The sequence below is a fragment of the Nothobranchius furzeri genome, chromosome 13 (assembly GCF_043380555.1).
Source record: "Nothobranchius furzeri strain GRZ-AD chromosome 13, NfurGRZ-RIMD1, whole genome shotgun sequence".
In the NCBI taxonomy this organism is placed as follows: domain Eukaryota; kingdom Metazoa; phylum Chordata; class Actinopteri; order Cyprinodontiformes; family Nothobranchiidae; genus Nothobranchius; species Nothobranchius furzeri.
This window is the reverse complement of record NC_091753.1, coordinates 21,818,483-21,842,772: the sequence shown is the minus strand read 5'-3', so window position 1 is coordinate 21,842,772 and position 24,290 is coordinate 21,818,483. Positions and strand designations below refer to the sequence as shown.

Genomic DNA, 24,290 nt, shown 5'->3' with positions numbered 1-24,290 from the left:
CCAATTAGAAAGAGATTTCTAGAATAAATGCAGAAATCTAGGAACATTACGACTGTGTGGAAATATTTGACAAAGGATCTTGAATGTGGAGAAAATAGGAAGAGGAGTAGATAAAAAAATGGAGGAGGAGATGTAGAGGGGAACAGAGGAGGATGGTGGAGAGAAATAGAGGAAGTTGTGTGGGTGTGGCGCCCCTAAAGGGGGCAGCTGATTCACTCCTGAAATTATCTAATGAAGCATCAACAATGGCCATAAAACCCCACCTAGTGCTACGCCACGGAGAACCAGAGTCCACCCTCATGCTTCTAGACAAACTGATACTTGTCTTGGTGAGAACGCACCTTAAGATTTTCACATGCTTCTTAATCATCACTGACTAAACTGTTTTGTTGTGAAACCATGATTTCTACTAGAGTCAACAATGAGGTCTGTCAACCTACCACAATACTGAGGATCTTCATCCGAGTTATCCTGACAGTCATCGTCTCCGTCACACTTCCAGCGCAGTGGTATACAGTGACCCGTGTGACACTGGAAGCTGCTGGGCTCACATGTATGGCGGCCCACTGGGGCAACAAAATGAATAAACAGAGGAAAGACAAAAAGAGCTGGTAAAACAAGATCTTCATGAAAATAAAATCCTTCTATAAGCAAAAGTGTGCTTGTGTTAAAGTAAACACACACAGGGTGGTAGACTTTTTGATTTTGTTGGACTAAATCTTTAGTGGCTGTGTTTTGGCTCAGTAAGTATCAACCTGTGCAGTTGGCTTCATCAGACCAGTCCCTGCAGTCGTTGTCTCCATCGCAGCGCCATGCCTCACGAATGCAAACACCTCGTGCACACGTGAACTCACCAGCGCCACACTGGTGAGTCTCTGAGAAAAGAATCAAAACCAGGGTTAGGTCTTTATTATGAATATAGTCTGTTCATTATTTCCTTCCTCTTATCCACTGCGGGTCCAGAAGAGACCCCCACACCTCCCTCTCTCCGGAAGAGGCTGACCAGATGAAGGAACAACCTCAGCTGACAGTCTGTATTTGATCAGGAGGAGCAGCGCCTCTCATCAGACATTTTTCTTCTTCGTGATTCTGTCATGATCTTTGCGTGTGTTGAATTATAATGACCAAAATAAACGCCATTATGATTTTTTCCCCCTAAGTCCCTCCCCTGGCCTCTACAGCAAAACCAATCATTAAGCGAGCCTAGAGCGTTGACCAATAGAATTGCTTGTCCACAAGAAGGAGCTGTGAATAAACAAGAATGCACCCAAGTTCCCAGCATGCACTGGGGTGCACCAGTCTAGCCTGAATGCTAACGCGACTGGCAATACATTTAAATCAGTCTGCAAACTTCAAGCTAATGGGGTAAGTGGAGGGAAAGAAGGGATTTATCTTTAGTGTTTTGGAGCTAAGTGATTAGCGTAGCAACCTTACATAACATCTGACTATAGTTTTAGCCTGTTGTAGCGTTAGCTCGCCAGGCTAACGGACCAAAGGTCTCCTGTCAGCTCATTTCTGCTGCACAACCACACGCCTTTTTTTCTCAGTGTTAGCAACATACCCCTAGAAAATGAATGCAAACAGTGCTAACACCTCCAACACAGAGATGCAGGGGAGAGCTGAGAGCCAAACAAGCAGAACATCTCACCACAATGCTCCTCATCACTGTTGTCTCCACAGTCATCTTCATGGTCACAATTGAAGGCCAATGGGATGCAGGAGCCTGAGGCCACACAGTGGAACTGATTGGAGGGATCACAAGTTGTGGTGGCTGCAAGCACACAAGCATAAACCGAGACTGAGACAGATGATTTCCTGTCACAGAGCAAAGTTCTGTGGCTGGAAACTCACGACACTCCTGCTCATCACTCATGTCGCCACAGTCATTGTCGCTATCGCACTTCCAGATGCTGCTGATGCAGCGGCCATTGAAGCAGCGGTACTGGTTGGGCAAACAACTGTGTTCTGACGAGGGGAAAGAAGAATTATCTCATAAAATCATCCCAATAATCTGCCCATCTCCTCAGAAGTTCACAGGTGGTCTCACCAGTCTTGATGCAAGTGTTGTTTTGGAGCTGGTAGCCAGGGGGACACTGGCACCTCAGCTCTCCATCATGCATGGTCATGGTCGGAGCTCCTTCAGGGCAAACACAGGTGTGCTGGTGGCCAGGCTGAGGTAGACACAGCAGGCTGCACGGCTGGTCGGCGCAGGAGTTATATCCTGATGCCACACAGATAAAAAACCAAAGATGATCTGGTTAATGGCGACAGGGAACGTAGACACAAGGCTCTGTCCCATCTGATGTTCCTCACCTCTGTTCTTCCCTTTATAGAAGATTTTGAGATCCATGACTCCAGTTAGTCTGCCGACAATCAGCTCACTGCTGTGAGATCCAGCTTTTGAAGCTTTGAAGATTCCCATCTTAGACCAGTCATCCCAGTACAGATCATTCTGAAATCAACGTTAGACTTACATTTCTAAAGCAAACTGAAATTAAATACCCATTTCCGTGACTTTAACTTACTTTGAAGACAGCTATGGCATACGGGTGGGGAAGACCCTCCATGAGAATGCTCCGCTGGGCCCCGCTGAAGTCTGCCCTCTCAATGCGGTCGCTGAAGGCTTCTGTCCAGTATAGCCAGTGGTCGTCGGCCGTGATGCCGTTGGGCCAGCGGACACCCTCTGAGATGATGCAGGACACATTGGTTCCATCCATGTAGCTCCGGTAAACACCAGCTGCTCTGTCTCCCCAGTCCGTCCAGAACATCAGGCTGCGAGGCATCAGTTTAGCATTCAGTTAAACAGAATTTGCACACATTCTTTTATTTTCACTATGAGCTAAACGTTAACTCATAAAACACCACATCTGGGCATTAATGTGCAGTCAGATAGTAAACAGCTGCTTCTAGTCCTACAGGCTTGTTACCACAATGCGACCTGAAACCATTTTACCCATCAGACCCAGTATGTTGTGCTTCCACTCCAGTCTGAGCTACTGGGTGGATCTGACGGATTAAGTTGTTGGGGTTGAAGTGGAATACATTTGTTAATTATGACCAATAAGATGTGATGATTCCATATAAATATGAAATCTGATTGGTCTTTGAATGTTTAATCATAAGATTCTAGGGTTCTTTGCTTATTCAGGGACCATAAACACACTCCGTATTAATTCAGACAGAGTCAGTATATAGTTTATAAAATGAATTTAATTCTTTTTCCTAAACTAATAATTCATACATGACAAGATATGAATAATGAGATGTGGTGTGGTGGATCTGGAGTCATTTAATGTGATGTGTGAAATGTAATGGAAGCTTTGTACCTGAGAGAAAATGTGAAGTCTGGGCTGTAAAAGAATTTGTTGTTTGTTTATAACTGGAGTTGTTTTATCTAAAAACCTCAACAGACTCCAGTATGCAGGCTACGATACCCGCTTGTATGAGTCTCTCCCGGCGGTCCGGTCAGGTCGGTGAGGTCACCGGACGTCGAAACCACAATACTCAAGAGATTAGTAGCTTCCTCTGAGTTTAGCTTCCCCGGCCGTGAGATGCAACCCGGGGTCTGCAGATTAGGTGTCCAAGGTGGATGTCTGAGTTGAAGTAGCTCTGGAAAGAGCTGTTGCGTCTGTAATCACTTGCAGCGTCGCAGAAAGGTTTTGACTTAAGATCAAAGGAGATTGTTTCAAAAGAGGCTTCCTTCCCGATTTGGCCGAATTGGGAGTCAGCTGGAAACTGAATTAATCAGGAAGTAAATCCTGTTTTAATAAACTCCTTATTTATCATTTCTGGCGTATTCTGGCAAATCAGAATGTGCCATGTCTGAAAGGCTTTACCAAAACATCCCTCAGAGAGAACGCCTTCGTGCAGATACAAAGATGTTTTTGACACTGTGAATGAGAATGTCTTAAAACTCTTACGTGAGGTGCATATTAACCTTAATATGAGTGCAAACAATGATTAACTTATTAAATCAAACTCATACTGATCATAAGATCTGAAATGGGTCAATGTAAGAAAAACATTCATTTTAAAGCCATCATTGCTTTAAGCACAGATTATTCAAACATTTCATTTTAAACATCTTGTTCATTCAACACATGATTATTTAACTTATAACTGTAAAGTCAGGGAAGCTTCACTTTCTTCAGAGTGAAGAATGCTGTCTGGCTTCTACGCAGAGAGTGCAGGGGCCCGTGACAGTTTATTCTGACTTCGTGTATGTCAACACGCACTGAGCAGAACCTGTTGGGTTTGGAAGGCCAAATAGAAAGTGGAGTTATTTCTGTAGATGAAAGGTCACTACGTTGGTAAATGTAGATGGTGAAAAATTGACCCTTTTGGTATGTTACAGTGTGAAGCACAGACAGTAAAATCATAGATCAAGCCTCTGGCTTCTGTAGGTGAAAAGTGGAGCCAAGAGATTTTCAGGAGCTACCAAATCTGCTAACTGGAGATGTAGGGTTGAAAGTGCCTCCTGCTAACCTAGCTAAAAAGCCCCGCCTACTTACCTGTCTGCATGCCCTGCCTACTCATTTGGCAAAAGTAATTAAAAAAAAGTCAACACCTGGAATTAATTGACAATTTCCCATTAGTACATGGTGGGGCTGCATTATGGGCCATTCCCATCTGTACCGGGTCGGCCCGGGCCGGGTAGCCCCAGTCGGCCCCAGCCTGGCCCGGTTGATTCCACACATCCTTGCCTTAAGCCCATGTGGGCTGATTCTACCCACCAATCAGAGGCTTGCTCTAATGGAAGGTGTGAATTTGCTGTCAGCAGTGGATGTGTTGGCCCTGGTCGGCCTGAAGCAGACCCCCTCGAGAAGAGGGCTGAGAATGAGCCTTGGTTGACCCAGAAAAATACCAGGCCACCCAGATATGTAAACAACCTACGCTACCCGGCCCGGGCCGACCCGGTATAGATGGGAATGGCCCATTAGACTACAGCTCCAGGGTCGTCTTTTAGTGGTTATATATCCAGCTTCCCAGGTTGTTAGGAATGCTAGCGATAACCAATCAGAATTAAGCATCTAGAGAATTGAATGAAACATGCTAACATGTATCATCAGATTAGGTTTTTAGATTACAGCGTGCTGCAGGGAATGGTGCACCTACATGTGCACAAGATGGTCACTTCAGGTAAGATGCAGGCTCAAACTGTAGTCTGATGGTGGTTGCACTGAACTTATGATGTGAACAAGACAGAGAAATCAGACCTCAGCAAAAGAAAAACAACAAAAACAGAATTGAGCATTAAGTCCTGCAGTGTGAATGCGGTTCGAGACAAAGCAAGAAAAAGAAAGTGAATCACACGAGACAAGCCGAAGGTCTCTTTTTCAGAGAAAACAAAGTAAAATAATGTTTCTTTAAACTTTCCCAGTGGTTCCTCATTAGAGAGCATTTAAAATAAAGAGTAAAATACTCGAATGTACGAAGGTGCGAAGGTAACTGTTGTCTGCTCCTTTCGTCTTTGAAAGCATGAGTGAGGTTAAAGGTCAGTATGCCTGGTAGCAGAGTGGGTAAAGGTCTGCACTCGGAGAACATCAGAAATGTTCCAACAGGTGTTTTTATGCTTGTGTGAGGTGTTAAACAGCCACGTCAGTGTTTTTACCTCTCAGCGGGAAGCAGAACCAGAGCTCGGGGATGTTCCAGGACGGACGAGTTGAGCAAAGTGTGACGCAGGTCCCCATCAGGATTAGAAACCTTCAAAAACAACAAGAAAAATAAACAATAAATAAGTAAAAATCTAGAATACATTTTTCTGGTAGTACATGAATCAGTCCATTTGTCTGTGCTTCCTGTGTGAAAAGCTTCCTGTTCTGGGTTCACCTGTGAGGGTGTCTGCATTAACACAATTTAACACAACAGCTGATCAAGTACTGACCTATAAAGCACGACTTTAAAACTGATTAAACGAATCACATAATTTAACGTGACTGTCAAGATTCAAATATAATAAGAGATAAAGTCCCATTAGTTGTCACACACTGGTGAAATTATTTCTCCGCATTTGACCCATCCCCTGGGGGAGTGGTGAGCTGCAGACACGGTCGTGATGGGCAACCATTGGGTGGTTTAACCCCTCAAATTAACCCCTGCTGAGTGTCAAGCACTTTGTCCCATTTTTAAAGTCTTTGGTATGACCCAACCATGGATGTGAACCCCCGATCTCCCAATCTCAGGGCAGACACTCATACCACTAGGTCACTGAGCTGGTTTAAACCAAAGTGCAGGTGAGCTCTGGAAGATCAAACACGTATAAATGCTTCGAGATAAATTTGATGAAACATTCAAAATGATTTGGGATGAATACATTTATTTCAAATTCACAAAAAGACATATAAACACACACACACACACACACACACACACACACACACACACACACACACACACACTCAGGAGGACTAGGGTTGGGCACACCTGATTTAAAGCAAATGTGATGTGGTTGATCAACAAACATACATTTACATTACCTCAATCTTCTGGGCTCCAGCATCAACCCAATAGAGCAGTCTACTGATGGGGTCAAAGGTCAGAGCCTCCACATTCTGTAGGTCTTTCCTGACAATGACCTCCTGACCTGAGCTGCCATTTAGACAAAGACGCTGCGGGAGGATGAAGGGCATCATAATAAAAAAATTTGGTCATAAAAAAAAAAGAAGCAAAAAGGAATAAGCAAAGGCTTCCTCAAGGGAGAGTCGACCACTGACCTGAATGGTGTCTACCGAGATGTCGGCCCAGTACAGACAGTTTCTGTCGTAGTCAAAGTCCAGAGCCACAGCCTCCCTGAGGCCAAACAGCGGCAGGGCCTGATCCGCACCTGTGGCCAGGTCGTAGCGATGGATGGAGTTCCTCACAGCGTACAGGATGAACTCATTACTTTCTGCAAGATCACAGCAGATATGAAGTAAAGCGCAACACACACGTGTGTGTGTGTGTGTGTGTGTGTGTGTGTGTGTGTGTGTGTGTGTGTGTGTGTGTGTGTGTGTGTGTGTGTGTGTGTGTGTGATGCTGTTAAGAGGAAATTAAAGCAGTGAAATACCTGATTAAGTCTCACTGATGTAGGGCTGCAACAACGAATCGATAAATTCGATGAAAATCGATTACTAAAAGCGTTGGCAACGAACTGCGTCATCGATTCATTGTGTCGCACAACTCTTCCAAAAGCGCCCTCCCCCCCCTTCCCGCCCGCCATTGCGCGCAGACCAGAGCAAGTCAGATCAGCGCGAGGGAGAGCCGCAGACTTGCGCTGCTGCGAACCGGTTCAGCATTGTTGCGCAGCGATCCAGGCAGCTGCTTCCAGCGCACGGTCCATTCTCAAAGTGGCACAACCAAAAAACTATAATTAGCACACGATCGTTCTTGTCTGCACATGTTCTCTATTTTCTGTCTTATTTGTGCCTGAAGCGCGCTACTGCGGAGCTCATCATCTGTGCTGTGGTGATTTCACCTCACGCAGCATCGAAAATGCGTTCTGCGCTTTGCGGTCAGGAGATCTCTTTAATCTGCTCAAAAGTAACTGATGAGGTGAAAAGGTAAGAATCCAGGCAGCAGTTTTTCTGGAGAATTATGAGGAGATGCAGGAAGATGAGAGACAGACAGGACAGGAAAATAGTTAAATAAAAACAAGAAAACAATGTAAAATGTAGGTAGATTTATCTCCACTACACGTTTTTACCTGTATAAAACAATAAGTTATACACATGTAATAATTACACATCTGATACAATTCAGATCACCTTCAAAACTCAGTCACACACCCAGGGCCGTTTCAAGACATTTTGGGGGCCAAGGCAAAATGCCCCCCCCCCCATAACTGGGCTCCCCAGAAGCCTCTGTGTAATTCATACCCTCTCCAGGAGTATTAGTTATACAGTGTTTGTAAAAGCCCCTCAGACATTACTGACATGTTCTAATATTATCAGATGAAAAACTAAATTATCAGACATGCTGTCTCATCTGCTGCTTTTCTTAACTTGCAAAAAGTAACAAAACCATTTGAAAGCCACTATTTGTGGATTCTCTGAAAGTTTCCATGGAGTGTGTGACAACTTATTTTTTCATTGATCCTATCGTCTAATCTCACAGCTGAAACAAGCATCCTTAATAATCTGTGCACAGGAAGCTTACCGATGCTGTAGTAAAACAAAAGGTATAATAATTTATTATTAATAAAACCTTGTTGCAGCACTAAAGCATAAAAATGAGATTTTGCATTAAATATGCTAAATATTTATATATGAATATTTTTAGAGCCCTTTAATTGGCAGAATCTGATATTAATTTAGTTCTTACAAAAAATGGGTCCCAACATGGTTTGTGTGGCGTTGCCATAGTGTGACGTCATAGGCACAGATCCCCTGTCCTCTTGTTTGGAAATGGAAATATGATCACCCTGTATTAAACAAACTGTCCACCCGGGCTTTTGCGCTGCACAGAGACGCTTCGCTGCCTATGACTGAACGTCGGTTGAGAGTCAGTCTCGTGCAGACTGACCAATGAAGAGAGGGCCTCAAGTTAAGACCCTCTCCTTACCCTGGTTAATATATTTTTGGGTTCAGTTGCTTTCATGTGGCCTAATGTGAGTCTATTTGGGATCATTGGAATGATCAGCAGCATTTCTTGATGTGACTTTATGGCAGTTGCCCAGGGCATCATCGCAAGGAGGATGGCATTCATTTACTTTAATTTTATTTGGTATTTTTTCAGTCATTTTTGGAAATAGTGATCAATTTTGATTAATTCACAGCCTATGTTTAATTACATTTAAAATAAATGTCAACAGATGAGATCAAACAAAACAGATAAGAATTGCCCTTAAGCTGTTTAACTTGGACCAAGCATTTTAGGTCACAGATAGATGTAGCTTAGGGTCTCTGTCTATACACCTTATAAGACAATTTAGGTGATGGCATGTTGTTTTTCTGCTATTGAACTGTTTTCTAATAATGTTGTGTTAAATAAAGTGAAGGAAGGAGAGAAATAACGTTTCCCTAGCAGTTTTTAAAAATTTCCCCATGTAATCCGATTAATCGATTATCCAAATAATCGTTTGTTGCAGCCCTACACTGATGTGTAGGAAATTAGCTTTAGCTTCGGAAACACATCAGTTAGCCTAGAAATCTAGACCGTCAGAAGCTGAAGCAAAACAATTTCCCTGTCTAGCCATGCTTCAACAGAACCTCAGCAGATCTACCGTTGGCCTGAGCGGTATTGTGGTATGCCAATCATAGCGCTCTATTGATTTGGTGGGCGGACTGATGTGATGAAGTGAAAAAAGATGACGACGGCTTGTTTGAAACGGCTTTGGCATCAACTTGGACCATTTAGATGGGCTTTTCCTTGAATCAAGCGCAGATAGAGGTACTTAGGTCTCTTATGTAGAAAGAGGATGTATTTGGATCTTCTTTGACATGGAAACGCAGACTACCACCAAAAACAAAACTATAAACATAAAAACTGTAAAGCCGGGCGTACACTGTGCGACTTTTTCACTCGTAGCACTCAGCTTCAGCTCAAACTGTACGACTTCCTCGCAGAGCAGATCTCACGAGTCGTGTGCTCACACTGCACGACCCAGTTCTCGCATGCGACCTGACTGCTCACACTGTACGTCTGGTAGCAACACGTCGGCCCTAAAAATGTGCTAAAAATAGCAGTTTTTACTCAACACGTCAGACTTTTTTGTCTTGCCTGTTGTCCTTCGGGAGTGCTGCAGGAGGACACACAGGGATTTATGGGGGTTGGATGAGGAAAAAGAAATAAAGAAAGTAAATCTGTGTTTTGTGATCAGTTTAATTTGACATGAACATGACAAACACGCTTTCTTGACAATCTTTGTGAGTAAAAAAAACGTGTAGAAACAAAAACGAACAACGTGTGTTATTAGGGAAATAGCGGGCGAGCGGTGTTGATGCAGGATTGCGCATGCGCCGTGAGCGGTTCATGTACTTTTTGGGTCGCAGCTGCTCGCAGCGCCGCTTCAACAGTGCGATACCCTCATGAGGGACGAGCGAAATATTAAACACGCCAGAAGTCCGTGCGAGCTCACGATTGCTGATCGGTAGCTGGTCACGTGGTGTTAATCGCCTCTCGTAACCCCCTGTACACTACACGACGCTCGGCGCAAAACTCGCCCCGATCTCGTGGATTCTCGCACGAGTGGAAAATCGGCTCAAAAACGTGAAAAAGTCGCACAGTGTACGCCCGGCTTAAGTTAGAAGGTCGGTTGTTGTGATTCAGTCCAGATTTTACTGCAGAAAGGACTTGTTAATCAAAAGCAATCAACTGTTCTCTGATATTAATTTTTCATTATTTTCCCAAAATTTTTTAATCATGGTATTTTATAATAAAAACAAATATTGTTCTTGTGAAACACCTCGTGGCGTTTATCTTGAGGTACTTTAAAAAAATCCTTTCTTCTTCTTCTAAATTAGAGAAAGAAACATCAACAAGCTAAGGCGAAATCAAACTGAAATAGCAATCGATTGCAAATCAATGTCCTAAAAATTTTCAGCCCTAGATATGACAACAAAAAGAACGAAAAACCATCTCTTACCTCCAACAGGACAGGGCAGCATCTCTCCATCCAGCCTGGACTCCACGTCTCCTCCGCTGCAGCTGTCACCAGGAACTTTCCTGTAGCTGAAACCAGAACACCAAACAGGAGCTGACACAGATGTCTTCCAAACACGCATGCATGCATGCGCGCGCACACACACGCAGAGGAAAAGACCTGTCCCAACTGAACATTGCAGGTGTTGTCTTTACGCTGCTGTATAAATAATAAAAATCTCAACTGTTTAAATCTGTTAGGTAGGTGAGAACAGGTCAGGTTACCCTTTGCTGCGACGGTAGGTGGTACCAACAGGACAAGGAATTGGAGGAGCATAAAGGTCACCCAGGAACTCCGGGTCAGGCACACACACCTGAAGAGACAAGTCCTCACTGAGCTTGAATCCGTAGTCACTACAGAGATGAAGGCAAGAAAAAAAACACACTAAAAACTGGGTCTCATTAATACTAATGTTGTAAAAGACCCTTAGTGAAATATTTTTCCTGATGTTTAATTGAGAGTTAGTCTGTTTTTAGTTTCACGTCCAGCTCAGGCTAAATGAAAAGGATGTATGTTAAAACATTATTAATTAGCTTTAGAAAAGTAATTTAGTGGAAGTGAATTAATGTGAGGTTGTTAAAATACGTTGCATTAAAATTACTAAATAGTTAAAGTCATACTTTGCAACTTTTTCACATTTTTAAACCATTTTCTTGAGCCAGTGTGTGCTAAATGACCCTTTACAGGGTTAATTTCCCCACCCTGTGGCCAGAGTATCACACTAACAACTTCAGAGGCTTGGTGAAGTGAAGCAGACATGTCTACATGTTTTAGATCATCAACACAGCTGATTTGTTTAATTTAACCATTTTCCATTGACCACAGTATCCCTTTAAACAGAGCAGGGTGAGGGGGTAGAAAGATGCAAGGATTTTCTACAACATTTACATCAGAGCCTCTGGAACACGATTGGGTAACGAAGAGCCTAAGGACTGTTACCACCAAGGCTACGTTCACAAAGCAGGCCTTGATGCTCAATTCCCATTTTTTTTATGGGGCTGTTCACATTATGACATCAAACTCTCTCCAGTGTGAACGCTCCACGCCCCCAAAGCGACCCGAATGTGCTGAAGACAAGAAGTCACAAACGGTGGAGTCGAAACCAGGGGAGGCGGAGACGTGACGTGGAGAGCTTCACTGACAGTTCATCCACACATGCCAAGGCTGGAAACTGTTTTGAAAACTTTAAACTATTTTAAGCCTAATTCCTGCCATCTTCCCGAATCATTATTCACTCAAAATGTTCTGGTATTAAGTTCATTCAAGGAGAACCCTCCTCCTCATACAGACTTAAGACTGGTGAGATGCTTTGCTCCAGCAGCACCTCCTGCTCCCGTTCTCATGCCCTTCCGTATTTGTAATTACTGAATGTTGACAGGATGTCCAGACAGACTCCTGATCCCTTAAATCACCGCTTTTCTTCAGGAACGTCAACACACGATGCTCTCCTCCGCTGACTCGGTGACGTAGGAGGCGGATTTAATGCAATGTGACCGTTCAGACAGCAGTCGCTTTCAAAAACATCTGATATGTATCAAAATCAGTACCACATATGAAAGTGACATGGGTTGGATTTGAAAAAAAAATCGGCTCTGTGCTGTTCAGACTGTTGTGTGTCGGGGTGAGTACTCCTCCTTCTCTACAACATCTTTGTGAGATCTTCATTCCAGGAGAGGGCACTCACCAGCTGCGGGGCATTACCAATCAGCGGCAGCTGCAGCTCCTCAGATCAACCGCAGCAGAGCTCTATTTAAGAGGAGAGGGAACTACTTCACGTCGCTGGATGATTAGCTACTCACGGTAGTATCTTGCCTCTCTCAAGTCTTTGGTTATGCTTGGTTTCTGCTCAGACATTTTTGCTGTCACAGTATTTGGATGTATTTGGATTTTTTCTTGGATTCTTGTGTTTGGACCATTTTGGACACAAGTTTGTATTCCTCTTCAGGATACTTGGAAACGCTGAACCATTGATGGAATATACCTACCTGGAACTCACCATAACCCGCCTGGACAACACCTCTCACGGTTCGCCTCTCCTCCTGTTCCTCCTATCCTCTGCCGCCATCGTCTGGCTCCCTCTCCTGGATGCACCCCGTCACACCATCTGCCCTCCCTACTGACTTCTGGACTCTTTCTGGCTTCATTGAACTTGGATATCTCCAGGACACTTTTAGTTAGGTTTAATAAATCATTGTTTGAACTTTCTGCCGTTGTTTTGTGATGATTCTTCATGTCGTGGGTTAAACACCTTCCCAGGGACATGCCACAGACAGTCATAAAAAAATCAGATATGAGTCACGTGGGGGAAAAAAAATCGGATTTGATGTGCTTTTGCCTGCAGTGTGAACGTAGCCTTATACCCACCTGACAGATTACCTAACAACGCTGCTGTGGTTCTGACCACATACCTCGATGATAATCAGCAGCGGCTGCAACACAATCATCTTCAAGGACAGCTCATTGAATTTCTCTCTAGGGGGGTTCTATGCTAATTCCCTTATTGTGATGTCACAAAGAGGGACTTTTGCCAAGTGGCTTGTAGAAGAACATGATTCCTGAAACTGAAGCCCGACAGAATACAAACGGTTTTTATGCCAATCTGGAGTGTTTATAGAGGCAGAAAATAACCACATGACAGCACAAAAAGATGCAAAAAGTTAAATTTGCACATGTCCCCACCATTTAATATGCTGATTATCCCGTTTATGTAAAAGTCAATCTAGAAACAATAGTTAACAGCACCTTTAAACTCTGGAGAAAATCAGTTGCATTCTGTGTGTCAGGACCTCGTTAAACAGCATCAACCTTTTAAATCTTTATTCTAGATCCAGGGTGGCTGTGTCCATGATTAGTTTCATCTCACCATTCATAGTCCTGACGTGTACAGGAACAGTTGGAGACAGTAACCGGCCTATCAAAGTCCTCTCCATTGAAGCAGGTAGCATGCGGAGCTCGTCTCTTAAACGTCACCTCTCGGCCCAACAAACAGTCATTCCCGTGCTCGTCTGATGGAGACCAGAGTTTGTAGTCGGCCTCAGAACATGGAACGCCTGGAGCAGACAAACAACAGGGGAAAGGTTTGGCTAGTTAGACGCAGAAGCTTTTTGCCAACTTTAGGAATGTTTACTAAGCCTCTCTGTTCTGATCTGTTGCTAATCATGTAGTTGTTGTGGGACTGTGCAATATATAGACATGGACACAATTTTTGTCCAGGCTTGTTCCACGAGTTTATTATCTTACAAGTCAGTTTGAGCCGGAAAGTTGTTTTCTAGATTAATAAAAATCAGCGGGTCGATGTTTGAGTGAAGAGACGGGCTAAATCCCTCACCAGTGTAAACAGATAACCGATACGTGGGCCTACAGCGGCCAAAATACCCCAGAAACGTATCTTTTCATACTTGTTGATTTGAGTGAATACTGTAAAATGTCAGCCAAGTTCCCTTTCAGTCGATTCACTCGGTACAACGAAGGTACAATGGGACATCGCGCCCTCGTGTGGTCTAGCTGAAGACACATTTAATCACGCCTGTAAGGCAAATGAAAGTAACGTGGCATGGAGGCCTCGCCCTCCACTTATAAGCGATCGCGTCACTGTCATTCCTCAGTTCTTACGTTCTCCACTTCGCTGAGTACACATCTGACAACTAGCTGCGCTATTGAAAGATAGCTTAACCGCTCGCTGACTGGACTCTACTGCCTTCTGGCTAGCATTCCTGCCCACCGAGCGCTATCTTTTTTTGGCTCTTCAGCTTCTCTGCTTTTGCTCTGCTGTGTGTCTCGCAATGAGCACTATGTTGGACGTCGCTTCATAGAAAGCCGCGTCGCGCCCCTGTCCTCATGGCTGTGGATTCTCTCTTCACGAGAAGGACAAACACGTAGCGTGCCTGGTTTGTCTGGGAATTCTCCACGTCAGGAGAGCGCTTGTGGACCCGGAGGCGTGCGAGTTCTGTCGCCAACTCCGCCGTCCCATGCTCAAACGGCGCATGAAGCTCCTACAATGTTTCCTGGGAGACGCTGCAGTTTCACAGCAGGACCCCATGCTTTACCATTCGGCACCGGCTTCGCCCGGCTCTGACGTGGACAGCCTAGTGATCGATGTCCCCGCTACTAGCTGGGCAGATCAGGTGGAGATGGCGGACAATTTAACCGGACCAGACCTAGAGGCTTCTCAGTTTCCTCCTCTGGCAGAGGATGAAGGAGACATTTTGGGCATTTACCCCGGCGCTCACGACTTACTTAAGGACGAGGATGTCCTCTCAGCGGTGGAGTGTTCAGCTCCAGCCACTACTTCAGCCTCTGAGCTGCAAGTTGACACTTCTTTTCTCCCGCTCTGCCGGCGTGCAGAGGGGAGGCTAGAAGTGGGCTGGTCCGCTCCTCCACCTGCACAAAAGAGGTCTCGCTTTTCTGGATTTTACCTTCCCTCAGAACCAGCGGAGGGAAAGAACTTTCTGCCACTGTACCCGGATTTTGTGGCTGAGCTCACGGCATCCTGGGCCTAGCCACTATCCACCCGCACCATGGTCCTGGGTTACGGTCGGTTTTTGGACCCCGACGGCGCAGAAATGGCGAGATTGGTTAAGCTCCCTCCGATGGAGCCCTCTCTCTCGGCTTACCTGGCCCCGACCTGCAATAACTGGGTTAATGGACAAGCTAATCTACCCTCCAAGCCATGCCGCTTCTCAGCTGCACAACTGGAAAAGATTTACTGCATGCAGGCTTCCACTGCCCGCGTCCTCAGCTCTTCCATCATGCTCCAGACCTACCAAGCACTTTGCCTGGCCGACCTTGGAGCAAGGGTCCAACCCGACAGCCCACTGACCCCCCTCATCAATGAGATACTGGTCATGTCGGACTACATCCTGCGAGCTGCCCGAGGCGTCGCCCTGCGGTTGGGAAGAGGTATGGCCTCAACTGTAGTGACTCAGAGACACTTGTGGCTGACCTGTTCTAATGTCCCAGACAGGGACAGGGCTAACTACCTGGACAAGCCTGTTTCACCCAGTGGTCTGTTTGGGCAGTCCCTCAACGCTATTCAGACAAAGTTCGAGGCCCAGCGGAAACAGACTGAAGCACTACGCTCCATTATCCCCAGGCAGAAAGGGTGGCGCACGGCACCTGGGTCTGACAGGAAGAACCTGACCTCTCCTCCTCTACCTCAGAGGACAGCCTCTTCAGCGGCAGCGAAGGGCTCGGCCCCAGCTCGGACCCCGCCTTTCCCTCCTCACCACTCCGCCTGGAGTAAAGTCCCTCGTGGGGACTCACAGAAACGCTCTGTGAGCTGCAAGAAGAAACCTCAGACGTCCTGATCCGGGGACTGACCTTGTTCGGGTTTTGGGCCCTGTTGGGCTACAGAACCCCAGTTTTCTCTGGTTGAAATGGACCGGTTCAGCTACGGTTCAACCCCACAGTCCAAAGAGACTTTGTTTACCGCCCCCAGGGGGCGAGAGTTGTACTGTTCACAAAAACATGCACACAAATGTAATAAAGACTGCTGTTTGCACTCGACAATGAGTGGATGCAATGTGTCTCAACAATGCTTCTCAAATTGGCCCCACAAAGCTGCGTCAACCCGCTTCGCTGGTGAACGACAGCTCAATTTTCACATCAAATCCTGTCTGCGATCAGCCTCTGTGGGAGCGGGAAAAGCTGTGTTCTCCCGCTCTGCTGGAGAACAGCAGCTTTCCTCCGGTGGCAGACATGATGTTTAGAAAGACATCCGTTCTGCTAAAGGGCAGCAGCTCCCCCACCAGGGAGTTGAGCAGTTGCCTCGCGACAAAACTTCACCTCTGGCGAGCATGCGCAGTGCCCCCCTGGGCCGAGCGCACGGTTACCATGGGTTACCGACTGAAGTTCCTGGTCAAACCACCCGTATTTACCTCTGTTGTGCAGACCGATGCTGCGGTCGTGTTACGGGAAGAAATTCAGACTCTACTGTTAAAAGGAGCTATTGGAGCGGTCCCTGTCGAGGATACAAACAAAGGTTGGTACAGCTGAAGGGGGTGGACTTCACCCTATTTTCGATCTGCGTGTATTAAACAAGTATCTGCGCATGTACAGGATCAAAATGCTAACACTCAAACAGCTACTGGATACAATCAGTCCCAGAGATTGGTTTTCTACGATCAATCTCACAGATGCTTATTTCCATGTGGGAATCCATCCCGATCACAGGCGCTTCCTGCGCTTTGCTTTCAAAGGGAAACCCTATGAGTACATGGTTCTGCCTTTTGGGTTAGCTCTAGGGCCCCGCACCTTTTCGAAATGTTTGGAAGCCGCACTAGCCCCCCCTCAGGGAGGACGGCATCCGGATCCTCGCTTACCTAGACGACTGGGCTCTAGAAGCGAGTTCCTGAACACAGGCAGAAGCTCACACTGCATGGGTACTTTCCCACGTTCAAGCCCTGGGGTTTTCTGTGAACTACATAAAGAGTTCTCTAGTTCCGAGTCTGAATTTCTCCTTCCTTGGGCTGGAAATTTGCTCTTGGTCAAGCTGAACGCGTCTCTCGGACCAGTGAATAGCTGCACTACGCTGCTTAGTGCACTTTCAGCTGGGAGCCAGACTGAAACTCTGCACAGCTCTACAGCTGCTGTGGATGATGGCTTCCTCCGTAGCCGTGGTGCCTCTCGAACTGTTAAAAATGCGACATTTCCAACGTTGGGTCCGCTCTCATCATCTCCATCCATCACATCATCTCTGCCGTAGGTTGACGGTCACCAGAGCCTGCATGGTAGCTCTCCTACCATGGAGAGAACCAGGGCTGTTCTGCCAGGGTTCCCCTATTGGGAGGGTGTCAGAACGCATAGTGGTGACCACAGACGCTTCCCTCAGAGGCTGGGGGGCTCTGTGTGGGGGTTTAGTGGTGAGAAAGGGAGGGTGGGGTATGGTCCTCGAACCAGTCAAGGTTCCATATCAACTTTCTGGAACTGTTAACTGTGTTTCTGGCCCTGAAACACTTCAGTCGTCACCTGAGAGAACATTGTGTGCTAGTGCGCACAGACAACACAACTGTGGTGTCATATGTAAACAGACAGGGAGGAACAAGCTCTCTTCCTCTACTGAATCTGACCCACACATTGCTGTACTGGTGCAATCTGAATCTCCTGTCTCTCAGAGCAGCTTATGTCCCTGGGTGCCTCAACCACAGGGCAGACTTCCTCTCCAAGGGCGGACCTCTGTCAAAGGAATGGAGGCTTCACCCCGAGGTGGTGTCCCAGATCTGGCTGAGGTTCAGCAGGGCAGTAGTGGATCTGTTTGCATCAAGTGCAAATAACAACACACTGTCCCGCTCTTTTCCCTGACAGATCAGACTGCTCCAATGGGATCGGATGCTCTGGCACACCCTTTGCCCAACGTTCTCCTCTATGCTTTTCCACCAGTGGAACAGATTCCAGCAGTACTGGAGAGAGTGCACAGGTCGAGCAGGTCTCTGATTTTAGTGGCTCCTCAGTCTTGGTACCCGGAGATCATCAGTCTGATGATAGCCCCCCCCTTCAGACAGAATATTCTGTCAAAGGCACAAGGGGAAGTGATGCACCCTCGCCCCCATCTGTGGAAGCTGCAGGCCTGCCTACTGGAAGGTCCAACCTGTTAGCTAAAGGTCGTCCCCCGCCTTTGGTGAATACTATTCTGAGCTCAAGAGCAAGCTCCACTTGATCAGTATGAAGCTTCTGTCTTATAAGACAGCTCTGCTCTTAGCCCTTGTATTGGCTAAAAGAGTGGGAGACCTTCATGCTCTTTTAGTTCACCCTTGGTGTCTGAAAATGTCATCAGATGGCGCTAGGGTCACTCTGCATCCGAGTGACAGTGACACAGTCGCTTATAAGTGGAGGGCGGGGCCTCCACGCTGCATCACTTTCATTTGCCTTACAGGAGTGATTAAATGTGTCTTCAGCCAGGCCACACGAGGGCGTGATGTCCCATAGTACCTTCGTTGTACCTCGTTCCTCTCCTTCAGGGAACAGTGGTTATATACATAACCTAACGTTTGCCTTTGTAACTTTATTAACTTTCTACTACATGACCCACAAGAGTGTAACCCTCTGGCAGCGGATGTCATTATGTTATGAATTTAGCTTAACATGATATAATTTTATCTGAGCAATAAATAATTAATCATTATTAATATTGTGAATGGTTATTTTGCATGAATTACAAATATATTATAAATAAACGTGCCTGTGTGACATTTGAGACATGTAGCCCTACCTTTTGATGTCACGGTCTGCCCCTGCCTCCCTGACTGTGTCTCTCTCCTGCCCTTGATTAGTCCTTATTGTTTTCACCTGCCCCTTGTTTACCTGCCCATGTGTTCCTCATTTGCCCTGTGTATTTATACCTCCCTCCTTGTATCAGTCTTTGTCAGATCATTGTGGTTGTTTGTCATCGTTGTCTTGTGCTGTTTGTTCCCGTCCCACCATTAAAACCATTTTGCATTATCTGAAGCCTGCATCTTTACCTCCTGATCTGCGCCACCACACATGGTCCATCAACTCCTACACCCGCAACGTGACATTTGATGGACAGACGGAAAGTTGGACTGAACTATCATTTTCTAACCGAAACTGCAACTTCAAACAACGCGATCATGTGATTGTCAAAGATGTAATTTTCTTGTAGTGCTCCTGAAATATCACAACCCAGTCTTTTCCTAAAATCGTTCAGCCCCAATAGAAAGATAGAAAAATACCATGTAATAAGGTACCGTGTAAAACACAATGATAAAAACCTACATGTCTGTTAACAGACAGCTTTACACAGACCCAGCTCAGACTGATAGAGAACGGCTCTAAAGTTCATGTTTGACAGTAGAATCAATGCATTTTTGATTAATTTAATCTGCTCATGAATTTATCTATACAAGTTCTAAAGACAGTTTGAAGGGAATTACGTTGAAAAAACTTTACAAGAAGAAAAATATGCAGATATACTGTATATTGTATATCAGATTTCAGCGATCCAGATTTAAGTTTTGGTCCATATCGTCCACTGCTAAGTCACTGGCATATGTGAGGTGTTTGGCTCTACAGGTGTTTGTGGGCAGTAATCTGGTGATACGACAAATATCACAATACAGGGGAGACAAGACGATATGTTGTGATACTAAAAGACAAGTGATATTTGGAATTTTTTAGATTGAATTTAGTTGGAAAACTAAGGCCAGAGACGCTTCCAAGAAGCTTCCAGTGTTATCGCCAGTTAGATCGAAGGCAGTAAAAACTGCAACCAACCAGCAGTCAAAGTTTGAACTGCACCGCACCAAAATTATACAGTAAAAATTGCTTGTAAATTCTCAATGAAAAAGCAATTAAGTGCTTTAATCACAGGGTATTGATATTCTTGCATCCAGTCTGCCAATCCAGTGGAATTGATCCCAATGTTGACACAATATTGTAGAGCTGCATCAACCAACCCAGCCCTACCACATCCAGAGCCTTAAGGAAGTCCAGGTGGATCTCATCCACTCCTGGGACCTTGCCACAGAGGAGTTTTTTGACCACCTCAGTGACCTCGGCCCCAGAGATTGGAGAGCCCAACCCAAAGTCCCCAGACTCTGCTTCATCACTGGAAGACATGCCGGTGGGATTGAGGAGGTCTTCGAAGTATTCCATCCACTGATCCACAACGTCCAGAGTAGAGGTCAGCAGCATACTTTCACCAATGTAAACAGTGTTGGTAGCGCACTGCTTTACCCTCCTGAGATGCCTAATGGTGGACCAAAATCTCCTCCAAGCCATACGGAAGTCTTGCTCCATGGTCTCACCAAACTCCTCCTATGCCTGGGTTTTTGCCTCTGTGACCACCCGAGCCACATTCCGCTTGGAATGTTGGTACCCATCAGCTGCCTCTTGAGTCCCACAAGCCAAAAAGACCTGATAGGACTCTTTCTTCACCTTGACGGCATCCACTGGTGTCCACCAGCGGGTTTGGGGGTTGCAACCACGACATGCACCGATTACCCTCCAGCTGCAACTCCGATCAGCTGTTTCGACAATGAAAGCACGGAAGATGGCCCACTCGGACTCAATGTCCCCCACTTCCCTCAGGATGTGTTCGAAATTCTGTCGGAGTTGGGAATTTAAACTGCTTCTGACAGGAGACTCCACTAGACATTCCCAGCAGACCCTCACAATACGTTTAGGTTTGCCAGGTCTAACTGGCTTCCTCCCCGACCATCAAAGCCACCATTGGTGGTCAGTTGACAGCTACCAACACATGCTGTTCAAATTAAACAACTGCTTCTGCTCTGCAGGTTAAGTGTGAACTTCAAACACACTGCTAGCTATTAAAGGTTTCCTGATGCTATGACCCACCTAGAACGTCAGAGGTGTTGACCTGCAGGATGAGCCAGCTATGTCTCTGCTCAGCGTAGGAACCAAAGATGGTGAAGATGGTGCTCTTCTCCCCAGGCTCTGTCAGTAGCTGGTAAACATAAACCTCCTTGTCTGAAAACTTAATTTCAGTCCACGTCTCACCTTCATTGGTGCTAAACCTGACAAGATCAAGAACAATATTGATTATTATTTAGTTTTAACTTTTATTTTTGACTGAATAGTGTTTAACTGCCAGACACTTCTGAACTGTTACCCTGCATTAAACATTTACATTTTTCAAATGCAGAAGTGAAACATTTCCAGTTGGAGACTTTTGAATATGTGAAGGTGAATCCCAGAGGGTGTGTAGAAGATTTAAATCAGTCTTCATATTAGATCACCTGTTAAGGTGCACTGTGTAACCCACATTGCTCGTTTCCACAGAGGCATCTTTGTTGGTTGTTGTCTTCATTTATCTCCAAGTTGTTTCACATGCACTCACCCTGCTCCTGCTGCTACCTAATGAGTCCCACCAGGGGCAGCTGCTGCTCCTCTACTTGGGCTTAAAATGCCTTTTATTTACTTGCAAACTTTGCCTCGTCTGAAGGTTGGGAAACATCTTAGCTCAAAAGGAGTGGGAAAAAGTCATTGCTTGTAATATATTATTATATTTATTATATCAATAGCACAATAGCATAGCATTAAAATGAAAATCAGCTTGAGTCTTAAAATGCAAGAAAAATTAACAGACAAACTTCTCAATGTCTGATGCAACTGAGGTAAAGTTTTTGTCCACTAGAGACACTAAGATGGTCAATTCTACATACTTGAGATGTGTGGTGGAGCCTCCCTGTGCGATGGCCATCAGAATACCACCGTGGTCCCCCCAGGTGTAGAAATGAGGTCCTGGCAGAGCCTGTGTTGGCATAGACAGAATATTTTGCCAGTCATAAAATTATCTGTAAAACATAAATCTAGAGCAGGGGAGCCCACGCCTTTTCATCTTGTCAGCAACTTTTGTTTTAAACATGTGGAACAATGGTTTATTCAATACATTTGCAGTGGTCTCTAGTAGGAATGAATGCCTTGTAAGTTGTTCAAAGGGGAAAAATACACCAGTGCACCATTTCAAGGAACTAGGGGTGTTTCTTAATGTCAAGGCGCCTTGCTTACGAGGACACTGTCCTTCCTTGGTCAAAGAAAACGGTTAAATGGAACAGACTTGCGTCACGTGACTGCGGCTTCCACGGCGGTCACGTAACGTTGCGTGACACGGGAGATAATGTAATATTTCATAGGTATAAGTTTCAATATAAATACATACTGAGGCTTTTACTTTTTAAATTGTGTATATATTTGTTAAATTGAATAGATAACCGAGCTACTACCCGCTAGCCACCGAAGCTGCAACTACTAAGCAATTAACCAACCAACCATAGATAATCTTAGGTGTGTTCTTGCTGTGTCGTTCTAAAAAAAGAATGACAATAGGGCAACCATAGATAACTTCTTTGGATCTAAAAAAAAAACATTTTAAATTAGTTGACTTACTTTTAAACTTGAAATTTACCCCCCAAGTAGCTGCCGGCTTCTGGTCCGCCGTCCTTTTGGAAATACCGCGGTGTATTCTGGGCAATTTTTGAACAAGGCTTCCTTGGCATTGAGAAACACTGTACAGTTGCCTACAGAAGAGGAGAGCCTCAGACGGCAAGTTTTATTTCCTGATATTTGGAGATCTCGTCTTGGATTGGAGAGCAACGTGACTCTACCCCGGACTCTGTTTCTCTGCAGTGTTGATGTTTTATCTCCACTTGTGGAACATTGAAAAAAAAACATACAAAATAAAAACAATCATAAAAACATTAAGAGAAAGTTGATTAAAACAGGAAACTACCAAAAAACATGTTAAATGATATGAAAACCAACAAAGAGGGCAGGGCTTAGAGCAACAAGCCATTTCCTCTGGAAACTAAGAGCAAATATGAAGTTGCTTTTTTTGACAGCAACAATCGGACAAAACTAGGTTATGCCATAGATCCAAGTTCCAAAGCACAGCAGCATATCTACAGAAGAACCAAGAAAAAAAAAAGCTCAACTGAAACAATCTTATTAAAAGAAATGTTCTGAAAATATATTGCTGCTGTATGCTGAATGTGCAGAAAGGCAGCTGCATGAATGACAACCGCCTATTGGCCCCCCAGGGTTCAGACTAAAGTGCAGCTTGTCTACATTTACAGGTACTGGACCTGCTGCAGCGTTGAAGCTGTCTGTGACTCAGCCGGAGTAGATTGTTGCCATCTGGATCAGGTTCTGTACTGACCTCTTTCCACCGAGCTCCAGCACTGCTAGAAACATACACGTTTGGCTTGTTGGCCAAGTTCCTTCCAACAGATCCTGCAATCAGAGGACAGACATTTTACTCACATGAGCAAAATTATTCATATCCAGTGTTTTGTTTCATCATGCTTTATGTGTTTTGAAACCATTATTTAAAGCATCTCAAATACATAAAGGTCTCATTCACTCATATTTTTCCAATAAATCTGCTGTGGTATAAACAAAGGACTTTACTGTGGATAAAAGCTCTGGTGCTCCCGTTTCGGGGGTAATGGAGATACGTGCGTGCATGTTTGTGTGGCAAGATTACACGTCTTCATCATTGATATTCATGTTATTAAAATATTTCACCTCTGATTGCCTAACAGCAAGGCCACTCTTCCATTATCTTCGTTCTCCACTAATAGTACAAGCCTGAACGTGTTCCGCCATGTTGTGGAGTTGCTATTGCTAAAGGCCACCTTCTGCTAGGTGAGACACTCTATGCGCTCTCCTGACCGCAAAATTAACAGAGCCTTTTGCGGTAGCAAGCCAAGGTGGGTGAGTCCATGAATGCAAGACATAACTGAGGCATAGAAGAGACTGACTTTTACTGCCCCAGCAGTAACCTCTTTATTCCCTTTCTGCATATAATTCAAGACAATGGTGGTTGAAGAATATCTTCATGTTCAACTCTTCTCACTGAACAAGACTTTTAAAAATACAGATGGATTGATGTGGTCATTATCTGTGCTCTTAGGTAGAAGAGCAGTAACCTGGATGACCGCTTGACCTTCTGTCCAACTGGAAGTACAACAATAGGTTTGACGTAATGAGGCTGCATAACAAGTAGAGCAGCATCAATCTGAAAACAATTTAGCTTCCATCACACATTTACCTATACTCTCCTCTTCCTTTGCATCAAGAACATGTGCATCACTGAACTGGAAAATTAGTATCAGCACAGTGATTGTGACAGAACTGTCATACAGCTGTTGTGTCTCAATCTAAGTGTAACGAACCCCATGAGATTGATTTGGCCCTT

General features: G+C 45.1%; 1 protein-coding gene across 1 annotated transcript in view; it reads right to left on the bottom strand.

Moving 5' to 3' along the window:
* The window catches only part of sorl1 (sortilin-related receptor, L(DLR class) A repeats containing), a 143,852-nt gene that overhangs the window by 20,736 nt on the left and 98,826 nt on the right, over positions 1-24,290 (bottom strand). Inside the window, exons 11-26 of the mRNA XM_054742910.2 lie at positions 23,250-23,323; positions 21,757-21,845; positions 20,930-21,108; positions 13,482-13,668; positions 10,843-10,971; positions 10,562-10,647; positions 6,714-6,886; positions 6,477-6,608; positions 5,612-5,703; positions 2,526-2,772; positions 2,314-2,452; positions 2,048-2,221; positions 1,852-1,965; positions 1,649-1,771; positions 756-875; positions 441-566 (exon numbers count right to left, since the gene is read on the bottom strand). Coding sequence (XP_054598885.2) covers positions 441-566; positions 756-875; positions 1,649-1,771; positions 1,852-1,965; positions 2,048-2,221; positions 2,314-2,452; positions 2,526-2,772; positions 5,612-5,703; positions 6,477-6,608; positions 6,714-6,886; positions 10,562-10,647; positions 10,843-10,971; positions 13,482-13,668; positions 20,930-21,108; positions 21,757-21,845; positions 23,250-23,323 — 2,184 coding nt within the window. The remainder of the gene's footprint in view (positions 1-440; positions 567-755; positions 876-1,648; positions 1,772-1,851; positions 1,966-2,047; positions 2,222-2,313; positions 2,453-2,525; positions 2,773-5,611; positions 5,704-6,476; positions 6,609-6,713; positions 6,887-10,561; positions 10,648-10,842; positions 10,972-13,481; positions 13,669-20,929; positions 21,109-21,756; positions 21,846-23,249; positions 23,324-24,290) is intronic.